General features: G+C 35.6%; 1 protein-coding gene across 10 annotated transcripts in view; it reads left to right on the top strand.

Moving 5' to 3' along the window:
- Positions 1 to 3,543: 3,543 nt before the first annotated feature.
- The window catches only part of SPAG6 (sperm associated antigen 6), a 48,573-nt gene continuing 26,697 nt past the window's right edge, over positions 3,544 to 25,419 (top strand). Inside the window, exons 1-5 of one of the 10 annotated variants that reach the window (XM_081932181.1) lie at positions 3,544 to 3,649; positions 5,244 to 5,353; positions 9,779 to 9,874; positions 19,877 to 20,043; positions 24,435 to 24,618. In XM_081932181.1, the coding sequence (XP_081788307.1) occupies positions 5,323 to 5,353; positions 9,779 to 9,874; positions 19,877 to 20,043; positions 24,435 to 24,618 (478 nt within the window). In that variant the 5' untranslated portion in view covers positions 3,544 to 3,649; positions 5,244 to 5,322. Of the gene's footprint in view, positions 8,037 to 9,778; positions 9,875 to 19,876; positions 20,044 to 24,434; positions 24,619 to 25,419 lie in introns of all 10 variants that reach the window. The other 9 variants (XM_081932182.1, XM_081932180.1, XM_081932184.1 and 6 more) reach the window with 9 other exon arrangements.

Raw genomic sequence — 25,419 nt, 5'->3', positions numbered from 1 at the left:
ATCCTGATGTTTTCCACAAAGAGAATATCTGGAATTGATGTCCTTCAGTTGGAAAAATATCCTTCAGTTTTACTTTTATCTTGCAAAGAGAGGAGTGCCTCTCTGCTTGAAAGAGAAGCAGAGATCACTGCCCTCTTTGACTGCCCAAGAATCTTATCAGAGTGATCAAGCATCCTAATGCACAACTCTCTTCCTATACTCTTTACAAGTATAATTGAAAACACAACATTTTATTTGCAACTAACAGATCATGGCCTGGATGATATCTCTTTTATACTGCTGTTAGAAATGTTTAAAAAGTAATAATAAACAGATTTCTTCCATAATTTATACTCAAGCTTGTATGAACTTTTTATTTATAAAAATCAGAGCTTATAGTTTGGCTGTTAGGAGATGTGTGTGAATGTAAATGCTTTTTAGCTTGTTTCTGTAATGCTCAGAGGATAATCAGGTCTACCAAGCATTAAGTATCATTGACAACAACAAATGTAAATATAACTGTAGACATTTGTGCCAAAAATTATGTTAGACTAAAATGTGGCTGATTAATCAATGGTTCAATGTACAATAGGAAAACAACCAAACATTTTACTAAACACCAAACATTTTAATTTAATAGACGAGTGCCATTATCTTCAAACAGGCAAACTTGAGTTTAGTGTTGCAATTTAATAAATCCTTTCATTTCACTGCATTGAAATTAATGGTTTACTTTTGAGCCTGGGGAAGATCTATTATGTATTTCATTAAAACCCTAAAATTTCTCACCAGGAGCCAGACAGACAAAAAACATGCACTGTACAAGGAAGAATTCTGGAGTCACAAGATGTATCCCGAGAATCAGAATAGACAAGTGTTCAGATATCCATAAAGAGTCTTCTGATCCAATAATACCCTATTTTCAGCATTTATTTGGGGAAGTAGGGGAAGAGTTATTTTGCTGATTTTCAAAATAATAATAGAATCCACCGGAATTCTACTGGTAGATTTGTTCCATAACAAACAAGGACAAAGCTGTAACTCTTTCAGATAAAACTGAGAAGTGAATTATTAAATTCAGTCAAATTTTCATTGCTTCAAGGTCTCTCCAATTGATTACAATTATTTTACTTCCATTTGTGATACGAATAATTGTAATGTGCATAAGGATGCTTATATTTGTGTTTGCAGTTGTGAATTTAGTGTGGCCGTGATCTGAAAACCTGCAACTTATTTTAAGGATAATATTTTCAAAGTCTCTCAAGACAGTTGTATAGATACCTTACTTTCAGGCAGATCTATGCTAGGAAAATGTTTCATTCTATCAATAAATAGTATTTATTTCCAAATACATCAGAATTAACAGCCCTTTGTTGCCAGTGGTTCATGCAGTAGCAATCTTTTTCTATATATGTAAAGCAGCTTACCTTCAATTTATGGAAATAATGAAGATAAGAATTATTTTCATCTAACACAGCTACCCAAGCAACTTCTTTTTAAGAATGCCAAGGCCTGGAAATATTTTCGTTCCTCTCACACGAGGGCAACAATGTCTAGGGGCCCAAGGCCTTGCCATGCATCCACCCACCCCATGCATTTAGTGATACACTTAGAAACAAGTGAAAACAACAGGAAAAAATGAGCTGTTTGCCAAACCAGAAGAGGATCTGCATTAGATTATTAAAATTCTGGCTTCAGGACCAATTCTATGATTGCAGGGGAACATCAGAGTTTTGAGGGAGTCTGTGTGGTGATGCAAAGTGAATGTTAGGAAGAGGCCTCTTGGTAATTACTAAGACCTTGGGTTCTTCACATACTGTTAATTGTCCCCAATGAGCAATCTTAGAATGAAGTGCAGTTTTAACTGGTCCTCCAGGAGAAATAGGGCATGGCCAACAAATTAAATTGCACCGGCTAGAGCAGTTGTTCTTGGATTTAAAACGAATGAACTTCTCACAGCTCAGAACACATTAATTTGGAGACTAACTTGGCTAGCTCCATTGGAGCCAGGCAGACAAGAAGCCTCCATTTTAATTGTACAGTATTTCTCAAATAATGGCATGTGACCTTATTGAAATAATTTATCCTTGGGGAGTATGCTGTAGGTATATCTTTATGGGATCTTTGTATTTGTAACTGATGCTCAGTTGGGGGTAGACTGTTCTCAGCTGGAGTTATTACTTAGAATCAAAGATATTACACAGAAGTAAGAATATTTCCAACCAGATTAACTGAAAAGCAGTTTGCTACTAATACTATTGTGCCTGTTATGTTGTGAAATGCCTTTCTGTGCAGAAGAAAAGTTCTTCTATAGTATTTAACTTCTATTGAGTTAAAACATTCCCCTAAACTGCTTATTCTGTTTTGGTTAAGTCTGTTGTATGAATATTTCTTTTACAAATTGTATTTTACAATGTATTGCAATAGTGAGGTATTTAATTTTCTTTCCATGCCTTTAATTTCTTCATCTTATGATTTTTTGTTTTAATGTTCTGCATAACGCTACTCTCCCTGAAAGAAAACACACTAACGTGCAAAGTAGCCTGATGAAGATGTGGGTGCATGCTTGCGAAAAGTGAAATCAGTCACTGGTACTTTATTAAGCAAACTACATACAACACAGTTTAATATATTAACCCAGTCTGTGAGAGTGTGGGTGCAAATGGACACGCCTTTTCAACTGCAAAGGGGAGGGGGAAGCAATATGCATAAAAAAGAAATCAGAGAGGCTTTGTCCTTTGGCATAGTGTAAAAATAAATACAAGCTGGTCTGAAATTCAACATTAAGAAAACTAAAATCATGGCATCTGGCCCTCTCAATTTCTGGCAAATAGATGGGAAAGAAGGCAGTGACAGATTTTATTTTTCTGGGCTCCAAGATCACTGCAGATGGGGATTGCAGCCAAGAAATTAAAAGATGCTTGCTCCTGGGGAGGAAAGCTGTGGCAAACCTAGACAGCATACTAAAAAGCAGAGACATCACCCTGCCAACAAAAGGGCGTATAGTCAAGGCTATGGTTTTCCAGATTGCAATGGATGGTTGTGAAAGTTGGATCATAAGGAAGGCTGAGCACCAAAGAATTGAGGCCTTTGAACTATGGTGCTGGTAGAGGACTCCCGTGAGTCCCTTGGACTGCAAGGCGATCAAACCAGTCAGTCCTAGAGGAGATAAACTCTGACTGCTCGTTAGAAGGCTAGATCCTGAAGATGAAACTCAAATACTTTGGTCACCTAATGAGAAGGAGGGACTCGCTGGAGAAAAGCCTCATGCTGGGAAAGACTGAGGGCAAAAGAAGAAGGGGCGACAGAGAATGAGGTGGCTGGATGAAGTCACTGAAGCGTGAGCTTAAATGGACTCCAGAGGATGGTAGAGGAAGGCCTGGAGGAACGTTGTCCATGGGGTCGCGATGGGTCTGACACGACTTCGCAACTAACAACAACAACAAATAACTAAAAACACTGTAAACTGGCGGACGCTCGGGACTTAGCCGTGCAGCGCAGTATTCCGAAGGAAGCGAAGTTAACCACAAAACTGCGCATGCGCACTCTCCGTCACAGATACTGTGGCGTGACGTTATACACTAGCCTTGCGGCTGCGGGCCTTTAAATTGTTACTACGCTGCGTCATTAGCCCAGAACGGAAAAGGCTTTGAAGGAGACAGTTGCAAAGGTTATTTGGTTCTGCTTCTTGCTTCAAGTTCTCCTTTCTGTGGCTATTTCGAGTCGAGGGCGGCGGGGAACGGCGCTTTTCTCTGGCCTCTAAGGAAGTAGAGAGAGTCCGCGGCTCATGGCTGGAACTCTGCACCGTGCACAAAAATTGCGCACTTTTATTGCTACTTCCGAAATCCTAGGCAGACTTCCCCAGGGAACCCCGAACTGGAATTTAGATGTGCATACGAACTGCACAGTGACCGGGTGATGCTTTGATCTTTTTTTGGGGGGGGGGGGGGTTTCTTTCCTTCTTTCCCAGGCCCTGAGCCTCAGCGATCGCCGGGAAGCCAACCACGCCGCCCACCGCCTCTTTACGCCGTTTTCCCAGAAAGTCCCAGCCTCCTGAAAACTTCGCTCGCCGTGCTGTAGGCCGCCCCGATATTAAATGGACGGTTTTGAGTTCTGTCGGCCCGGTTGGCAGAAAATTACAGGTGGTTCGGAGACTGTGGCTTGGAAAGTCTGGTGGCCGAGAGCGTATCGTTCAGTTGGAATAGGCAGTTCCTCACACCGGGAAAAGTCAAGGGCGTTGGTTAGAGCTGCAAGTTGCGCTACTGCGCAAACTTTAGTTTTACTCACATGCAAAGCCTTGCCTCACCCTCTGAGTGCCGGTGGGTTGCAGGCCTTATATCTGGTTAACTCTGTATAAGATGGGTTCTTTAAAGCAGCATCATTAATGAGAAAAGAACTTTCCACTTTTTTCTCCTTTTCCTTGGAATATTTCCCCCTTAGTTTGGCCCTGATATATGACAATTCCAAAGACGCAATGCTTCTTTTTAAGGAGCAAAATATATCAGTATCGGTACCAAGAGATCTAGAAGGAAAGAGACTCCTTGGTATTCCATAAAGAAGGATGGAAAATACATATGATCTGCCACTAGTTCCTCTGGGCTGGGTTTGCACATTGCAGTGAGCCATAAGGTAGTTGATTTGACTTGGCTTATGCATTCAGCCAGTGTGGTTTATGTAACATTAAGGAAACCAAGATGCTTTAGGTCTAGGCCATGTAAGCCCAATCAGTATCCCTTTCATTTTTGTACATTCAGGGGGGATGGAAATAAAGGTTGACCCATCATTTTAATTTAAATATATTTAAGAAGGCTTAATGTACATGTGAAATGATAACTAGACATTTATGTGTCTGTCATAAGGAAAAAGAGAAGACCAGTTTTTTTTTTCCTTTTCTGATGGGCAAAATGGATCTTACTTCCAACCATAGGATCTCACACTGTTGGATTTTAACTTAGTGAAAACCTACTAACCCATGGACTAAGTAAGAGTGAAATATGCTGGTGATTTACTTGCCAAGAGATAGCTCTCAATTTAATTGTTTCTTTTAGTTGGGACTGATAAAAGTTCCCAGCTCTGAAGTCCTACGTAGTATCTGATGTCAGATTAGAATACCTTCAACACTTTCATATATATATTGGATTATAAATTCACAATCCAGATGAACTAGATAACAAGAGCCTTATTCAATTCATCCTTATACTGTTTTTATAATTAGAAGGAAGAACTGGCATAATGAAGTGGTTAAAATGTTTGACTTTTTCCAGAGACTGAGGATCAAGTCCGCTTTCTACCAATGGTTCTCACCAACGCGTTCAGAGACTGGTATAAAGGATTTAAAAAGGGATGGAATCCTTATGTGCATTACATCCAAGATGCAAGTATAACACACAATAATGAACAATTTGAATAAGCAAATGACAAAGTGGAGGAGTTGCATATCTCCATACTTAGTCTATCTTCAACTGGAGTATGTCAGCATCATTTGACCATTCTGAGAGGCATCTATTAGTTTGACTGGAAGCAGATAACAAGCATCAATAAATGTTTCATGATTGATTCTTAGTTTAGACAGGCTTGTTCCAGGCATGAATTGCTTTCTGCCATGCCTATTTAACCTGCCTTTGAGATCTTTTCTTTCAGCTGCTTGGCCAAATCCAGTTGTTGCCACAAAGAACCTGTGAAGGTCCTTTTGGAAGTGGCATCATGCACATAATGTGACCTGCTTGTGATAAAAAATGCATGGGATATGGTAACCTTATGTTACAGGAATTAAGTCCAAAGCATGAAAAATCACCCTCAATGGGGCTCTTTTTTTTCTGTGGGTTGTTGTTGGCCAATTAAATTCAGCCACAATTTTAGATCTTTCCTTAAGGAAAATACCCTTACTAATACTATTAGTAAGTGGGAAATAATAGAAGAATGGGGGAAATAATGAAGCAGTTTTTGAACACGTTTTTAAAATGTTAATTTATCTGTGTGTTCTGATCTAGTCCCTTGCTTTCCTATACCAGTATATCTGGCATTTGCTAGGAATGGGGATTAAAACCCTCAGACCTGCAGATGAACCCTGAAGACATTTAGTAGCTTCAGGGTGAGGAATTTAGGATGAGGGGAATTTGGATTACCCTCTTCTATTCTTTCTTGAGGAGTCCTATCCTAATCCTGCTCAACCAATTTCCCCAGCCCTGTGAGCCTTGAGTTAAGAACCCAACAGATCCTGTCCTGTTAGAGAACAACTTGCTTGATAGGCAGAAATTTTAACCTGGGAAATAAGTTCACATTACAGTGGGACAGTTATGGTCATTGAGCATTTTATCTAAACACCAGCAATTCTGAAACCTGTGGTGAGGTTTCAGGCTGATTCCTGATTTGGGTATGGTAAGGAACCAAGGGAATTTGCAAGATATACACACTGTTGTTAGTGCACAATGTAAAAGGAAACTTGTTTTTGTTTAGTCTAAACCAGAAAAAAACCCTAAGCTATGGGATTTCAGCTATTAACTAAAGCAAAAGGAAAATTTCTTCATTTATTATTAGGGTTTATGGCTTCAAAGGCAATGTGGTGAGAAAGTGAGAGTTTGAGAAATCTCCCCTTCTACAGTCTACCGGTAACATTGGAAAAAGAATCCAAGTGCCTATTTATCTCTATTCAAAATATATTGGTAATTATCTCCATATAGCTACAAATAGGGAAAGATATTTGACTTTCCTTCACTAGGAAGAGTGTAGCAAAAGAGATGTGCTTGTGGTAACCAAAATCTGACCAAAGGATGCTATTCAACTTGATTACAATATTATTCACTAAGCACGAGACAGGATGGTGAGAATTAAGGATTACGAGCAGGAAGGAAGGGCATAGAGAATCACTTTTTAAAAATCCTGCTATTTTGTGGAATAATAGCTTAAAGCTGGGTGGGTCATGCTAAGGTAGCATGGAACAGTGGCAGAAGTGTTGAATAGGAGTGGGTGATTTGGGTCCAGTCATTCTCAGTGACCTTTTGGACTGTTGTGAGAACTTCACTGAGAAAAAGAGTAACTTCAGCTCTTTCAGCTACTGGAAGAAAGGGAAGGTATAAATCTAACGAACAAAAAGCACGTTTGTATTGTATGTAACTTGACAATTAAAAATTTAAGAGTAGTTAAATCTCAGCGGAGCTGAAAGCGATTATAGAGTGCAAGCCTGGTCTATTAGAAGTCGAGCACTCTTGGTCTTGGGAACCGTGTCCGTCTTAGGGAACATTTTACTATAAGCGAAGACAGAACATCGACCAGATGATGCAAACCGCTATTTTTTCATCAAATTGTCACGTAGAAGAATTATTTGCCCAAACACTTCCCAAGATATTATCCTTTAAAACGTCTGCTTTGCGAGAAGTGGAGTCAGTTGGAAGACAGAGCTATTTAATAGTCGAGACCACAACCAGAGGAATGCTGGACGCGCTTTTGAGTGGAATGGAGCCTTTTGGGCTGATTGTTTCAGTAGCATAAAGCTTGCATTCTCCGGGACTTGCCCCCAAGGAAGATGGGTGAACGTTCAAGGAGCAAAATTACTGCTGCCCACACCCCTATCTTGAGCCTCATCTTAAGAAGGGAGCGCGGCAAGCAAGGTGTGCACGCGGCGCCTCCAACCAGCCTCGGAAGATTCGGGGCAGCCGCTGCCGTTGCATCCAATCTCCATAGTCCCGCGTGCACCTCTCGAACGAGGCCCGGCGCCAGGCGCACCCGACGGACAGAACCGGTGCGCGGTGTCGCGATGTCACAATGAGGCGCAGGCCGCAGCCTCTCTCTCTCCCGCCCCTTTGATGGCGCCTGCTTCCGTTTGGTTACCAAGGAGAAGGATACACACCGCAGCCCAAACTGAAAAGGCTCCGAGGACAAGAAGAGAGCTGCAAACTGCAGGAGCCTTGTAGAAGTTTGGTCCGGGGGGCGCTGCCCACATCTCAAGAGGGAAGAGGCGTAGGGAAAGAGCGCGGCGAAAGATCCTGAAAGCCGGCACCCCAAACCATACTCGAGGGAACGCTCAGCCAGAAGGATGAGTCAGAGGCAGGTCCTGCAAGGTATTTAAATACGGAGCGTTTGTGGACTGGACTCCCTGATTTCACTAGGTTTTGGGTATTTTTTTAAGCGAGTGAGTTACAATACCCTGAAAGTGTGTGTGTAGGTGTGTTGAGTGTGGTGCGTGTGAGCGTAAGATACTTCAGAGGTATGCCATTTGTTTCCAGGCCAGGTTGTGTCCTGGATGGTGGTTCTCAAAGAGATCAGGAAGACAAAAGCTAAATTTGAATTTATTAAATTATACACAGTATTATAACTCTCCAATCATCTTTCACTTGTGAGGAATTGATTTTTGGGGGCCACTCTTCCACTCTTAGCACATTAAAAATTATAATTTGGGCGCAAATTATAGAGGCCTCTAAGAGGCATTTTTCTAGATTTTATGGTCCTCACCCGAAGGTTTTTAATAGAATATGTTATATGATATGATATATGATCTCATAATATTCATGTATATATGTGTGAATACATGTTTACATATATTTACTATGTGCCATCATTGACTCCTAGCCACTGTATAGTTAGGCCTGCTCCAGGATTATCTGTGTCCATTGATAGCAGTGTTCCAATATTTGAGGGTCTGCCACAAAAGAAAACCTATTTTCCAAAGCACCAGAAGGCAAGGCAAGAAACAATGGATGGAAATTAACCAAGGAGAGAACAACCTAAAACCAAGGAGAAACTTCCTATCAGTGAGAACGATTAACCAATGGAACAGCTTGCCTTTAGAAGTTGTAGGCTCTTCATCACTGGAGGCTTTTAAGAAGAGACTAACAGTCTCTTGTCTGAAATGGTAAAGGATTAGGTCCCTTCCAATTCTATTATTCTGTATTCAAATCTGGTACTATAGATCTTCCAACAGTGCAAACACATTGCTGCTGTAATTGGGTCTGTCCATTTTGCTGCTGGTTATTCTCTTTCCTTCCATCTTTCTTAGTATTATGGGCTTCTTAGGAGAAATAAATACTGCATAATGGGTCCAGGATATGATTGGAACATAGTCATATGGATCTAAATGAAAACTTATAGAACAAATTGAGACATAATTTTCATTGATTGATTTGTTTGTTCTTTTTGTTGTCATGATTTGTTTGGTCTTTTGGTTGTCATGTGATGATTTGTTTCTCAAAAAAAAGTTCAAAAGATTAATATTCTGCCCAGATTCTTTGAAGTGCAATATTTCTTTAGTTGATTGACACAGGGAAAACTATTGCCTGCATGATTTTGCTCTTTGTAGGTTTGGATATATTCTGACATCTGAATATCTTTTCTAAAAGCTCCAATGCAATCTTACCAAGTCTACAGTGTTATTTCTTGTTTGATGATTTCTTTACTGTTGACAAATCCTAAAAGATAGAAGCTATTCAGTAATTCATTGTCAGTTCTAAGTGGCTGTTGTCCTTGTTGCCTCTGATTTGATCTTCATTATATTTAATCTCAGTTTTTACTGTGCTCCTTGACTTCCATTACTGGATATTATTATTTTAGAGAACAAATAATTATATAAAGCAAATACTGCATCTTGTTTCTTCTTGCCCATCTCCATGCTATCTTTTATTTTTCAGTTTAAAGGTGTCACTTTCCTTTTCATGTAACATTTCTGAAATTTGTCATTGTTTTTCATGCAAAGATCATAACAAAGGAAGATACATAACATGTCTTTTTTGTGGGTGTGGTTCCAAAGTTGTTTGTATGGAACAGTGTTGCTGAAATGTACTTACTCTACTTTCTTTTTTGTTTGCAGTCTTTGAGCAATATCAAAGAGCCCGAACACAATTTGTCCAGACAGTTGCAGAACTAGCTACTAGGCCTCAAAATATAGAGACTCTCCAGAATGCAGGTAAACAAATAGAAACAAGACTATCAAAATGGGTTTTTTAAAATCTTCATTAGAAGCAGCTTACTACTTTGAATCATCTATCTATCTATCTATCTATCTATCTATCTATCTATCTATGCAAAAAGGCTAAAGATAAGAAATATATTTATACATTAAAATTCTCTTGTATATTTGCTTTCTAAAACTCCTCAAATAAATTGTTAAAAGATAATATGGAGCAATTTTAGATAATGAAAGAGAATAGAAGTGAGAAGCAATTCCCTGTCTAATGCTCAGACTTTCTGACAGAAGTAAGTGACATTGGAAAGCGCAGAAATATAATCTGATTGGATTTAATAATATGTTAAAGGTTGAGCTAATTCTATATTAGCATTTTGATATATCTCTACTGGTAGTTTTTTAAAATGTCAATTACCCAATTGCTATTTTGTATATTTTTTTATTAGATTAGCATTGTTATATTTTTGGTTGTACCTTACATAATTTCTAGGTATATTTTATCAATGATATATTTAAATGTCTTTAAAAAATTCAAACTGTGGCAAATTATTAGCCCCAGAAATTATGCATCAACTTCAAACACCTAACACCATATTTGTTTAGGGATTCTCTCAAGTACACAATATAATTATTAAAAATTGAACTTCAAAGTTGTAAAAATTTAAAAAAAATGATTAAGTTATTATTTTTAATTATATGTGTTAGATGTAAGTCCTATCCTTTGTTTTTAAAATGTATGAAAAATTTATTGATAATTTATTTTAATATTGCTATTCTCAATTTCAATCATGAAGATATTAAAGAATAAGTTTGGTGAGGATATGCAGAATTAGGTGGTAATATTTACACATGAAAAAATAATTTTCATTGAATTCGGGAACAATACATTTTATAATAATTAACAAATAAATACATATATTGTATTTTCAAAAGTACATTTTTGATAGTGGGAAAATGACCTTGGACTTTGATTTCTTTTTCTTCTTATTATTTTTGTATCCCTTCTTGTTGATCAGTCTTAGCAAGTGAAGTTGTGTTGTGCCATATATCAGCTCTGTTAAAAAAAACTATTGAATAATAGTTCATTTTATCAAGCCCTATTCCTTAAGAGAATAAACTTAACGAGAGTCTGAATATGGAAATGCTGTGGAGTATGAAAATAATATAGCAGGGTGTTCTTTGAAAAAAATCTGAGTTAATTTTAATATTGCATACAAGCTTGGCCTAATGATCAGTTCTTCAGTATTTTTAGTAGTGTTGTATATTGTTACTTTTTAATTTATTCCTAGAAAGCAATCATTTATTCCTAGAAAGAAATCACTTTGTAATCACTAATTACAAAGGTTCTTTTAATATGGAATTTCATTTCAAGCTTATCCTGAAGCAGCTCCTGTGCATTTAATTTTTTAGCCAGAAAAATATAAGCCTTAGCAGCAAGATGTAACAGCGAAAATCTTACAGTTACAGAAACAAGACATGGATAATTTAATTTTTTAAACAATATAAGAAGGATGTAAAATACCTAAAGCAGCAACCTTTCTCTCCTATCAGAAAGTGCTCATGAGCGGCGGGGGGGGGGGGGATTTGTTCATATTAACAGAATTTGCCATAAAATTGCAAGTTTAAAACCAGACTAAATTGCATATGAGTTGCATTAGAAGCAATTGGATCTTTATAGATAAACTTTCATGTTGACTTCTGTTTGATCTAGTTCTAAGCCTGTTCATGTCTACTCAGATGCAAAACCTTCTGATTTCAATGTGGTAAACTCTTAGGTAAGTGGCGAAGGATTCTGGATACAACCCAGAGCACTATAAACCTTATTTATAACATTTAGTACTGTGTATTCTTATGATCTTATGATACAGTGGTATCGGTTTAGACATTGAATTAGGAATATTAATCCTTTTACTGCTTCTATTAAAAAGTATCAATTTTCGTTGCCTTATATAATTCTGAGTTGAATCACTACGAATCTATTATCTAGACTGCTCCCACTGCTCCATAAACCATAGTAACTGATCAGTAATTTTATATGATTTTTTTTTAGAAATTTATACTGAACTGGAATAAAGAATTCCAATGATCCGTATATATATATATATATATATATATATGTATGTATGTATGTATGTATGTATGTATGTATGCATGTATGCATATGTATATGTATATGTACACACACACACACACACGCACGCACGCACGCGCACACACACACACACACATTCTTCATTGTATTGGATGAAGCCACAAAGGTTCTGTATGTTGAAAGTATGTGAAGAATTCAATAAATCCTTTCAATGCTATATATAGGAATTTTTTTTGTCATGAAACAAATTTCAATAAATTGCAAACTTTATCATTGTTGATCTCGAGAGATGATGGACCTCCTTCATTATGTGTAAGTGATAACTTCCATTGTGGCAATTATTTTCTTCTGGGGTCAGAAATTGCATTTTTTTTAACTTCTCATCCTTATGACTGGAAAGTAATAATCAAAGTCTACAAATCATTGTAATAATGATTTTCAGCCCCTGATTCAATATTGAAGAATTGCAGTTTTGGATAGTTGACTACCTATAGGAGAAAAAGATCCTGGAGTAGGAGTCTGTGGAGGCTTCTGATCAGAATCATTAGGTGTCTGAAAATGCTCCAAATCCAACCCTCTTTGAATTCTGTTGACTCTTATCTAGTGCCAATTTAGTGGTGATTGTTAATTAACTAGATTCCTAGTTTAGGCTTGTGCAATAAATCTTCTTAATTGAAACTTAATGTATGGTCTTGTCTCTTTCTGCCTAACAGTGCCCAGCACCACACAAAATAACTTGTTATAAAGGGTTCTAGACTGGCTCAGAGCAAAGTACCAAGACTGACTAGAACAGAACAGACCATAAATTTGAGGTAATAGAAATAAAAAATGATCATGAGTGGCTCTCTGTTGGGGTGCCATTAAGGTCAGACTAGATAGTGCAAAAGGCTGGGGTGGATTGGCATCAGGTTATGGAGGGTCTTCTCTGAGAGACCATCAGGCTTATGGTGCAGGAATTCAGAGACAGCAGGGTGGATGGCTAAAGAATAGGTACTGTAGTTCTTGTTTAATTACCACAATTGGGACTAGCAACTTGGTCATTGAAGGAAATGGTCACTTAGTGAAATTGTGGCTATGCTTATGATCTCACTTCAGTTTTCCTTTGCTTTACAGGCCTGTGAAGGTCATAAATATACAGATTGGTTGTAAACTTTTCACTACCAAATGGTCATTAAATAAGGCAACCGCTAAATGAGAACTATTTGCATAGGGATGAGCCAGGCCAAGTTAACCATAAAGCTGTTAAAATAATTCAGCACCAAAGCAAAGAAAAGAAAGAACCGAAGCCATCTTTGTGTGGGCTTTCAGTATAGCAGCTTTTTCAAATAGAGGCTATTTTATGTAAAGGGAATATTAACTTATCAGTCTTCCAGGAGGCTGATTGATTGATATCTTCGTGGCAGTAAATAAATATTGCTCCTGAACTGTCATAAAACAAACACAGAAATGTTCCAGCTGACTAGCTGGAGAATATGTGGTCTTGTGGATGCAGAGGTAGAAAATGCATGGAATTACCCAGCCCCACTCACATGCTCATGACAGAAACTAGTGTTTGATTTTCCATTTAGGAAAGAGGATACGTTATGCCACCAATTCCCACCTTGACGTTACCACAGGTTGCATTCTATGTGGGAGCCATGCCGCCAGTCTCCTTGCTAAGGTGGATTTAGGCTTTCGGGTTTTCTTTTTCAATAAGTATGCTTACCTGCCATCTCAAAGGTAGGCAGTAAGCTGTTCTTCACAGCCATATTTATTTAGTAAAATTTATATGGCCCCTCTGTCGCTGTCAGTGACTCTGGGCAGCTTACAAAAATTTAAAAAAACCAATATACAAACAATAAAAAACAATATCACCCCCATCCCATGTTAATATTCTTTCCTTCCATCTTAATAATAAAGCTGCAGGGCTCTGAATTCATATCTAAGCTCCATATAAGGGTGGGGGAAAGGTTGGCGCAGGGGAAGCTTTTTCATAGATGAAAGCATTTCTGAGATTTTAGCAGGGAATTTGTCCATCACATTTTTATTTCTGCCTGGCTATGATTTATGTACTAAGTCTGTTGTTGCACTTATTGTTTTTTAACCTTTGACTCATAAGAATGTCTGTATTTTGTGTGATAGTTCAACCCTGGTGGTTTGCTCTCAGTATGTATGATTATGGACAGCTGGTGGCCAGACTTTGGATAAAATGCTTTTGGGAACAGGTTAAGAATTCCTTGTGAACTGCTCAACATTGTTTTGCTAGTATGATTCAGTTGGTATATTCTTGCTTGCATTTGTTAATTAATTGTTAATTAAAACAATAATTAATTTGTCTTAGGACCCAATACAATTAACACAGGCTTTTTTATAGCCTTTCAGTACTGAAAGATAGTCTCCAACTGTAGAAACCCCAATATCAGAGGGCTACTGTACATTAAACCGTGATGGTATAAGATCACTGGAGATTGAACTTGATGGCTATAGCTGGGATGGAGAGGCTTACTCTCTTTTTAATTCAGCTCACTCCAGATATTTATTATTTTTGCTCTTTTCTGCTTCTTCATTTCAACTCAAACTAATTGTGATCTGTAGGCCCAATGTTAGTTTTCCCCCCAAAACTTGGAGCAGAGCTGTGACAACCCTCCCCCAAAAGATATATATTGGGTTTTCACATTAAGCTATTAGTAATTTTATTTATTTTTGATAGTTGTTGTGTGACTCTCATGGCATATCCTGAATGTGAGCCCAGGCAGTTGTAGCATATTCTTATACTATGGTTATGTAAGTTATACTGATCTGTGATTAAGGCTGGTTTTTTAGAAACTCATAGGGCATCTGTGCTCCCCGTTTTTCACCTCCCCACCTCCAGAAGCATTCTGAAGGCCAAGAACAGGCAAAAATGGCTCATTTTTTGGCAAAAATGGGCCATTTTCACCCATTTTTGGGCCTCCTAGGGCATCTGTGCTCTCTGTTTTTCGCCTCCCCTGCCTCAAGAATGTCTCTGCAGGCCAAAATTGTTGGCCTTACCTTTCAGTTCCAGCCCACGGGGCTCGCAAAGGTAAGTTCTACACTCAGCTGAATGGTGGGCAGGGCAGCCTCATGATCCTGCGCGGGCCAGATTAATGGCTTCAGCGGGCTGCATTCAGCCCGCGGGCCATAGTTTGAGGCCCCTTGCTTTAAAACATATACTTAAAGAAGGTTTTTCAAGTTATCAAGGATATGCAGATAAGATCAATAAAAAATTTGAAACACATTTTCATACGTTTCAGGTTTTTGAGTGTTATATATTATGTGATGATTTCAGTGACCATAAATACATAAGAACCCCAATATTTCCTTTGTGTGTAGACTTTTATACTTTGCACTACTTCTTAAAAATAATGAATATAAATATGAAACGATCAGTTTATATACTACTTCTGTTACTAAATAACTCTGTTATATTGAAGTTTTATGATTTGACGTTTTAATTTTTAATGTATAGAATATCTACAAGTAGAAGTTAAGAATGTGTTTGCATAATGTGTTTACCTTTTAGCAATGCTCATTTTGTTTGTGACTTGTACTGTATTAGTATAATTCAGAGTATCATGGAATGACAGAAAATAGGATTGATTGATTGATTGATTCATTATTCATTCAATCAATCAATCAATTTGTATAGCTGCCCATCTCAAACCAGTGATTCTCAGTGGCAAACAATCATAAAAACAATTAAAACAAATATTAAAAAAGAAAAGTAATAGTTAATTGAATAAAACAGACTTTAGGTTAGGGGTGGGTGTATCATATAAGCATAGCCTTTTTAGCTATCATTTTAAAAATATTTTATTTTTGATTAAATTGTAAGTACCAAAAATGAACTGGGATGTGTCCTAGGATTATTTTCAGAACTAAACTCTGCTAACATGAAATAATTGAGGAAGGCTACATATTTATTTATCAGATGTTTAGTTCATCTTTATTATTTCATAGATAACTCAGATTGACAAACAAACATAATACTCCTTCCCCCTATTTTTCCCACAACAACCCTGTGAGATGGGTTGGGCTATGAGAGAGTGACTGATCTAAAATCACCCAGCTGACTTTTATACCTAAGGTGGGACTTGAACTCACAGTCTTCTAGTTTCTAAGGCAGAACTTTAACCATTGCATCAAACTGGCACCTATTCTTAATAAAAGGAACTTTAAAAATATTAGAATTGTGTATGCATATTCCATCTCCAATGCTTGAACATCATGTGGCCCTCTATGTGTAGGTCACGAAACGACATGAGTCAAATTTGTGGCTACAATTTATAATACAATAGTCAAATCTAACATATGTGCAATCATTTCAAAGGATGTGGAGTTGGCAAGCCTCAATGACAGATATAACCTTCCTGTGGAAATGTGACAACTTTCATAATACATCTGAGACACAGTAGTGGGCATTATTACTGGGATATTACAAGAAGGTTTTCAGAAGTCATCAGCGGGAGGGATGTGAAATGGCTAATCAGAGGATTATAACCATCGTTTTAAAATGCATTCATGACCACAAAATAAGTAGTGTTAATTAGACAATTGGGATTTCATTTCAGTGATCTAGGGCTGTAGTTGCAATATAAAAATCCCATGTTACTTGGTGCGTAGGATTGAAAAGTGAAGCATATCACTGTTTTGTTTCTGATACCGGTAGTAAGACACCAGGTATTTACAAACTTTGGATAAAGGAGTCATGGTTTTCAGCTTCTAGTATTAAAGAAAAGAATCTGCTTTGGTAAATAAAACAGCCTTATTTAGCTTTTATGGCTATTGAGTTTGATAGATCTCACCTCCAAGTGTTTGATACTTTAAGAAATAGCAAAATAGTGATTTTCACATACGTTGTGAAAGTATATTCTTTTTCCTGAATCTCCTGCAAATGAACATAGGTGTTTTCTTCTGACATTAACCCCAAAGAAGGCATTTTCTTTCTGAAAGACATTTCCAAATAAAACATATGTGTGACTTTTACAATACAGCTGCATATTGGAAAGGATTTTTTTCCTTGATAGTGATTTATGATGCATTTTAATTATGGTGATTGAGTAGGTTGCATGGATGAATCTATCAAGTTTATTTTTATTGTATTATTATATATTGCTAAAGTGTGTGTATATGACAGGTGGTAGAGTAATATTACTCTGATAACATATAATAAGTAATAACATTAAAGGGCCAGTTTGAGCTGATGGCTAAAGGAGCAAGCTAGAAATCAGGAGTGTGTGAGTTCTAGTACTACCTTAGGCATGAAAGCTGGGTGGGTAACTTAAGGCCAGTCACTGTCAGCCTAACTCAACTCATAGGGTTGTTGTGGAGAAAATAGGAGGAGGAAGGAATATTTGCTATGTTTGCTGCATTAAGTTATTTATAAAAATAATAAAGGTGAGATAAAAATATCTTTAAAAAATTTAAGCATTATATTGTGCCTCCCCAAGTTTTCATATTATGGCAGAAGTAAAAAAATGACTAAAAGCCAAGTAAAAGCAAGGGGAAAGGAGGAAGAATATAAAGTAAATAAAAATAAAAATAAAATAAATGTAACATTTAAGGGAGTGTTGCTTTTGAAGGCAGTTAGCAGCACCAGGGGTTTTGCTGTCTGGAATAAGGCAAGGCTAGAAGTGGGAACTAGCTCCTCTTCTTGAATGAATGGAAGGAAAATCCATCCTGTACAATGCCCTGGCTTTGCTATGGAAAAATAATCTTTACAGCCAATTTTGTATTATTCATAAATGTTACAATGCTTCATTATACATCTAGCATTCAGCCTTGTTCTTTCTCTACATATAAATCATTTTCTCAGTTTGACAGGATTTTTTAATAAACGTAAGCAAAAGTAGCTGAAAGCTGCACTGAGTAGTTTAAATAGTTTCGCTTAGCTCCTGATCATGTTAACTAAACATTTCTGACTCTTAAGCAGAGTGTCTATCATTGTCTAGTTTTGACTCAGCATAAACAGAGTAAAAAATACTATCCTTAGAGAGCTATCACTTCACTTCATAAATATAAACAAAAAATTTCCTATAGTTGCTACCCAAAATTTAATAGATTGCAAAAGCTATTTCCTGATACCTCAGAGATATCATATATGTAAGATTTTAAATCCAATTGAAATTTCTTTTGAAATTCCTTGTTACTATTTTTGCATATATTTCTCATTAACTAACTAGATTGATTTCTATCATAAAAATATTTGGGGGAATAATAAAAAATGTGATGTTTTTAATCACTTTTAAAAAAAACCTTTACTCTTTTTGCAGATTTCAGTTATTTTTGTTTTCAAAATACAAAAATGAACTAATTCTAAGGTTTAACCATTTCTTGATTTTACTAAATTTTTTGCTATGATTTTTAATTTTATTACTTTTGTATTGCATTGGAAATTTTGATCTATATGTTTTTATTTGTTGCTCCTTGGCTTTTTAATTTTATGACATGTAAAAGCTGAAAATCAAAAACTGTACTTAAAAGTGGGCAATCTCAAAAGACAACTTGGAAGAAGCTGGGTGTGAGCGAAATAAACATTCTGCTTCTGACTGTGCTGTGCTGGATGCTTTAGCCACAAATCCAATTAAAGTGAGATTCTGCATGTAACAGATTGTATGTATTAGCAAGTCTAATCATTCTCCTTTTTCACAAGTAATTCCAACCATGTTACAAGTTACTGGAGAATGACTAGTTAGTTATTGTTGCCCAGAATGTGATTCATAGGAAGTGATTAGATTTAACTCATTTCTCTTTAGAAATGAATCACTGACCACTAAAAGATTACAAGCAGTATGTTTTCATTGAAAAAGTATTTTATTAGTTTAAAAATGGGTAAATGTTTAATCAACTTGGAAGAACTTGACATAGGCTATGTTTATTTTTAATTGTTTGTTCTGGGCTGTGTGTATTCAGTGCTAAAAAAAAAAATCAAAGTACTTTAGATTTGTGCAAGAAAATGTAGAAAATTATAATATTTATACAGTTGCATATATGTTTTTGTATGTTTTCCCCATATTTCTTAAGAGTGTTTTAATGAAAAGAAACAGCAATAATGGTATACATTGGTATAGTTTACAGATATAAATTATAATTAAGTATAATCTTTCTGGGACTAATAAACTGCTGTCGCCAAAGAAAATGATGTTTACAATTCAGTGGCAAAATATTTAGATTGAAAAGCTTTACGAAAAACTATATTGGAATAGGATTGACTGTTTCTTTTGGAGTAAAATTCTATAGAAGCAGCAATTCCTTTCAGTCCTATGTTCTTTCTGCAAATAAACATAAAATGTGAAGTTTTATTTATAGGATAATAGGAAGATGCAGTTTAACTGTAAGATCAGACAACAAGATTAACATAAAGTTAATGCAAGTCTGTTTAATATTTTTTAAAGTATAAAAATTGTGTCTGTCTTGTTATTACTGTTTTCTTTCCCACATCTTTAATGACCCTGAAGAGAGTAAAATGATTTTACAATGCAATAAACCCAGCATCTAAGGAAGTTGGGCCACGTCTCTCTTTGACTTCTAAGAAATAGGACTGATGTCTCAAATGTCTTTTAGAATCATGAGGGCTAGAAACCCATGCTTGTCCATCACTGAGTGTCCCTGTTCCAAGGAGTATGTTCTAGAATTTGGAACAGGGCAGTTTTTAAAAAAGACTTCTGTTTTTCTAAAGCTTTGAATTCAAATCTGCTTTGTCCCATTGTACCACTTTGTTCTTTTTATTTGATTTTTGGCACTAGTGTCCCAATACTATCCTGGAGATAAAAATAAATCAATTAACTATAAATTATGTTATGGGTAATATACAACTTTCAGATTCTCTTAATTTTAAGACATGTTTTGTATTTCCAAAAATAACGTTTTTTCTTCTTCCGCTAATTATTATGGGTTTTTTTCTTATTTTTCAGGTGTAATGGCTCTGTTGAGACCACTCCTATTGGATGTGGTTCCAAATATTCAACAGACAGCTGCTTTGGCTCTTGGGAGACTTGCCAATTACAACGATGATCTAGCAGAAGCTGTAGTTAAAGGCGATATTCTTCCCCAGCTTGTGTATTCACTGGCTGAACAAAATGTAAGGCATAAACACAGTCTTAAGTATTTTTTTCTCTATCAGAGTTAAATCTTCTGTCCTGATTAGCTTTTTAATCATTCTTTAGATGTATGTGTTCTTATTGCACACCACAGGTAGTTTCTTGATAGAAAGTAGTTATTATGATTGAGTTAAATCATTTTAGAAGTCTACTTAATTACTAAGCGCATGTTATTGGAAATTTTATTTATTGGACTATTACGTATTATATATAATGATATGAAATTTTTTGCTGTGTTAATGAAATTAAAAATATTGTGTAATTAATTGGTTACAATAACTTATAAACCATGTATAAAGCTTGCATTGTAACATACATAAGTTATGTATAAATTATGAGTCTACAACCCATTGAAAAAGTGAATATAATGTGTCTATGTGTTATATATATGTAATACATTCTTATTATGTGAAGTAATCTAATATATAATAATCTCTGCTCCTTTATACCATAAAATCCTGCATGGTACTCATCTTCCTAGGGCTAGTTTTGCCTACTATTGCCATATTTGGGAAGTCTTCTGGCCACTTCTTTATAAAGGGTAAGTTGGCAGAAGGAAGGCATTAAGGGCCTCTGGTGAACAATTGTTTTTCCAGGGGCTTTACCTCAAAGAAGGATATGAAAGAGCCATGGATTTTTCTACTATGTGGTTCATGATCAATTCATCTACTCTCTTCCCATATCAACTATCCTGCCTTTCTTGACATACAACAAAGGTGGAAAGCTAGCTTTCTCTTTCTTTCTTTCTTTCTTTCTTTCTTTCTTTCTTTCTTTCTTTCTTTCTTTCTTTCTTTCTTTCTTCTTTCTTTCTTTCTTTCTTTCTTTCTTTCTTTCTTTCTTTCTTTCTTTCTTTCTTAGGGGACATGCAGCCTATTATGCCGGGGGACAAAAGTTATGGTATTGTTTTTTTTCTAAGATAAAACTTCCACCTAGCCATCAGTTCATTCCTCAGAAACCTTTTTGTACCACACTTGCAACACTCAGTATTCCCCCTCAGCCAGCCAGCCAATATTACTTCCAACTGACAAATGGAGAAATGCAAACATTGGCATCCAGAAAACACCCATCTTTTGGATTTGTTATTATTTTGTTGATTTTATTTTTATGTTCAGGAAAAAAAGGATCATTTAAAATAATAAAGTGGTGGTACGTGATTTCAGCAGAAAGAATTAAGCAAATGAATGAAGTAAGAGTACCTAACAATGGGAAACTGCCTGCCTTCCAGCTTCAGAGTTAATTCTGCAAAATCTAGTTCCATATATCAGAACTGCTAAAAAGATCCATGGTGAGACCATGGGAGCAGCTCCAAATCTTGATTGCAAATGCTTTGCGTAGAGCAGCATTGCTCAAAATGGAAAAATAACTTCTTTTTGGAATTAAGAATACAAAGAATTATGCCTTTTTTGAATACTATGAATCCTGTTCCTACTACTATTTTTAGTACTGTTTTTTTAAAATAATAATCTAGGTGTTTGATTTTGGGTTTTCCATCTCTGCATTTTCCTTTGTGTAAGAATTTTCATCCTTATCCTGGGTTATTATAAAATTCTGAATTGCTGCCTTCAGTTTGCTATTTAGATTCTGTAGAATGATAATAACTTAAGACCAAAAACATAAATTTAAGAATTCATGTTAAGCCAACTGCTTCTGTATTTGTATGAAACAGTATTTGTATGAAAAGTAGTGCAAAGTCTAGCAAAATAGTGGAAATTATGAAAGAATCAGGACTGGTTTGTATTCATGCCATTGGTTTTGAAGCAACTTAAATATAAGTCACTATTTGTGTATTTTATTTTAGACTTTAAATATTTTGAATAATAAATATGATCTATTAGGAATTTAGCTTCTCATGTCCAGTGAAATGAATGAAGACCACATAGGCTAACATTTCAGATTTCACCCATCGATATTTTTTTAAAAAAATGACCTCCTGCTTAAAACATAATTATCTGGAAGTAAAAATTTACATGCTTTTTGCACATATAAAAGCACATGTTATTATTGCTGTGTAATTTGTTCTTTCAGCAGAAATCAAATACAATAAAAATACAACTATTGTATTTTTCTGCATTTAAGCCCCAGTTCTTAAACCATTCTTTGAAGATTTTTCTATTATTGTTTAAAATTTAGATGCTTGTTTAGATCAAATTTATGTCATGAACAAATGCCATTTCCTAGTTTCATCTTAACTGTTATAACTGGATTATAATTTTTGTAAGACTGATACCTCTCAATTGTACAGTATTGAATTTCACCTGCATAATTCTCAGTCAGAATAATTTTGGGATTTGCTGACTGAAAGTTAGATGATTTGAGGATTATTACATTTGAGAGCAACTAGATCTGGAGAGATTAGTGAAGTAAATCCTTTGTTATTTTTACCTTTTTGGTATACAGCATCTTGGTGACACAACATTTTTAATCTATTACGTATATTTACAATATAATGCAGAGATAGCTATTTTTTTTATTCACTTATTTGTCCACTGGCCTACCCTTTTGCATGGTGAAGCTGATCCCCCCCTCCCTGCACATATACAGTTGCTTGCAAAAGTTAAGCAGCCCTATTCAAATTATATATTTTAGTGGAACTTTAAATGAACAGAAGTTGGTACAAAGTTAAACACATCATCTTTCTGAAATTTTGAATGCATATTAACTATATGAGCTCCAGTATAAGAAAAAGTGCATATACTATGGCAGATGTAGAAATCTGAATACTCTTTCACTTACTCCACTGCAACTACTATGTTCGCAAAACGAAAGTTGCTAATTTTTTCCTTAAAATCATTTGAGAATTTTTCTATTCTTGCTTTGTTATGTTTCCTTGCAGCATTTTTCTAGCTAGAAATCATCACATGAAAGGCAGACCTCTGATAATCTACGCTTTACTTCACATTCTATAAATCCATCAGAAACTACTAAGAAAAATATGATATGATCAAAGAAGATTCTCCTTGGATAAATTAATTGCAGTGTTTAAACTATCAGCACATAAAAGCAAAGAGTGAAGGATGGGAAAAGTTTTACTTGGCTGTTATGGGAAGCTAGATGATGTCCATCCATCACTTTTGAACACAAAAGTTGAAAAGATTCATTAAGACCATTGAACCAGCCCCTGCTCTATGCAGAATTCCAAATTAAAACAAGCACAACAAATTACTTTTTATTGATGCAGTGAATGAGAGCCCTCTCTGGGTGATTGATTCTACTTTTCAACTCTTCTTAGTATTAGGAAGTTTTTCCTAACATTTAACAGGATACTTTGTTTCCTCTGATTGAAGTGCATTATTCAAAATCATGCATTATTGGATGTTAGAAAACAGGAATTGGTCTTTTGGCTGTTACCCCTCCAGATTTATTTTCCTACAAGACCAATTCCCACAATTTTTCTTTGGAAGACAGCCTCCTTTACCTTGATTGTGGTTGTTCCATTCTCTGAACTCTGAACTTATAAATGCTGCAGGAGTAAGATTTCATTCCTAGTCTTGATAATTTCCTTCTATATTATCACAAAGCATACCTGCTCTTTTAAGAACACATATTGAGGAAAAAAGATCCTATAACCTTAATACCTAATTTAAATGAGACAAAATACTTGTATTTACTATTTTAGTGTGTGTATACTAGATAACATAGACACTGATTCATGTATTAGTAACTTCATGTGTTGAATATTGTATTGCTGGGTTATATCATTCAATGAGGATCTGTCCTTTTCTACAGAAGCTACAGTTTATGCAAAGTGTAGTGGCAAAATTATTATGTATTACAAATGTATAATACCAGTTTTGAAATAATTGCACTGGCAATTTGCTGCCAAAGGTTTAAGGCTGTGTTATTATTCTATAAAAAAATAACTTTGGATCAGGATTCCTGACAGCGCGACATTACTTCATGGACATCTGCTTGATCATTACAAATATCAGAGGCCTTCCTGATTACATCTGTTCTATAGACTCTTTTTATATAGAAAGCCTTTTGTTATTGTTGTGATTCATTCACTGGGACACCCTCCCCTTCAACAAAAAACCCTCTGCTGATTTTGCTGCTATTTAGGCACATTATACAAAACATTTTTGCTTAGTTTGATAGTGAAAAATCAAAGGGTGATTTTTTAAATATTTGAATTGGATTTTTATATTTTGAGCTTACATTGTTTTCATATCAAATGTATTTTTAATTTTATACAGCATGGGGAAGCATTGCATAACAGGTGGCATATAAGTAGGTTAAATAAATTTATTTATTTATTTTTCAAATTTGGATACTGCCCTTTTTACATAGATTTAGTTGATTCATTTCTTTTCAGTGATAAGACTCCCTGGTTAAATAATTGCAATTTATTCTAATCCTTTCTGTACTTTTGTAGCGTTTTTATAAGAAAGCGGCCGCATTCGTATTACGTGCAGTTGGAAAGCATTCTCCTCAGCTTGCCCAGGCAATAGTGGATTGTGGAGCTCTAGATACACTGGTAATTTGCTTAGAAGATTTTGATCCTGGGGTGAAGGAAGCTGCGTCCTGGGCCCTTGGTTATATAGCAAGACATAATTCAGGTAAGAGATTTCTTAATATTTTAGGATGCATCAAGTATTTACATTATGAAAACAACACAGAAAATAGATAATGGGTCTTGCCGTCTATATGAACATGTAAATATGGATAGCATATACCAGATTTAAGAAAAGCAAATAGACCATAATGACTGTGTAGAAAGATGTGCTTGGTTCAAATTTAGCCTATTTCTAAAAAGGAGAATAATGCTGCAAGCTTAACAGTATTGTTGTAAAAACTGCTAGAAAAATATATATATTGAAAAAGTGGCATGAAATAATGTTGGATAACTGGCAAAATTAAAAAATATGCAGTTGAAATTCCACCCTTTCTTCTAATCCTCTTGTTTGTAATGTTCATACATTTTATTTTCTGTAAACAAAGACATAGGAATGAGAATTTGGACTGCCCCTCTTCTTTGTAATTCTAGCGTCAATATAAATGCTAATTAGGATTATAATTTCTTGACCAGTACTGCTGTAATGTAGATATTGAAATAACTGGTTAATTTTTAAGGGAGGAGTAATTATGTATTTTTATTCTGCATTTCAAATTACAGATTCTCTACAGCACAACTCCTAACAGTTATCAAATATTCTTAAGAAAAGCATTGCGAGGAGACTTAGATTGGACTATTTAATACTACTGTTTTCTTGTTAAGTGTACTTACACACTTAGAAACCAGGAACGATAATGTAATTTGGGAAAAAAAGGGGTACATTTTAAATAATACTTTTAAGCTCGTCTATATTATTAATGACAAGCTTTTATTTGTAAAAAAAATATTTAAACAAACTAGCAAC

The sequence above is a fragment of the Natrix helvetica genome, assembly GCF_964273705.1.
Source record: "Natrix helvetica genome assembly, chromosome: Z".
NCBI lineage: Eukaryota > Metazoa > Chordata > Lepidosauria > Squamata > Natricidae > Natrix > Natrix helvetica.
The sequence above is the reverse complement of the archived record's forward strand: the minus strand, read 5'-3'. Positions and strand labels throughout refer to the sequence as shown.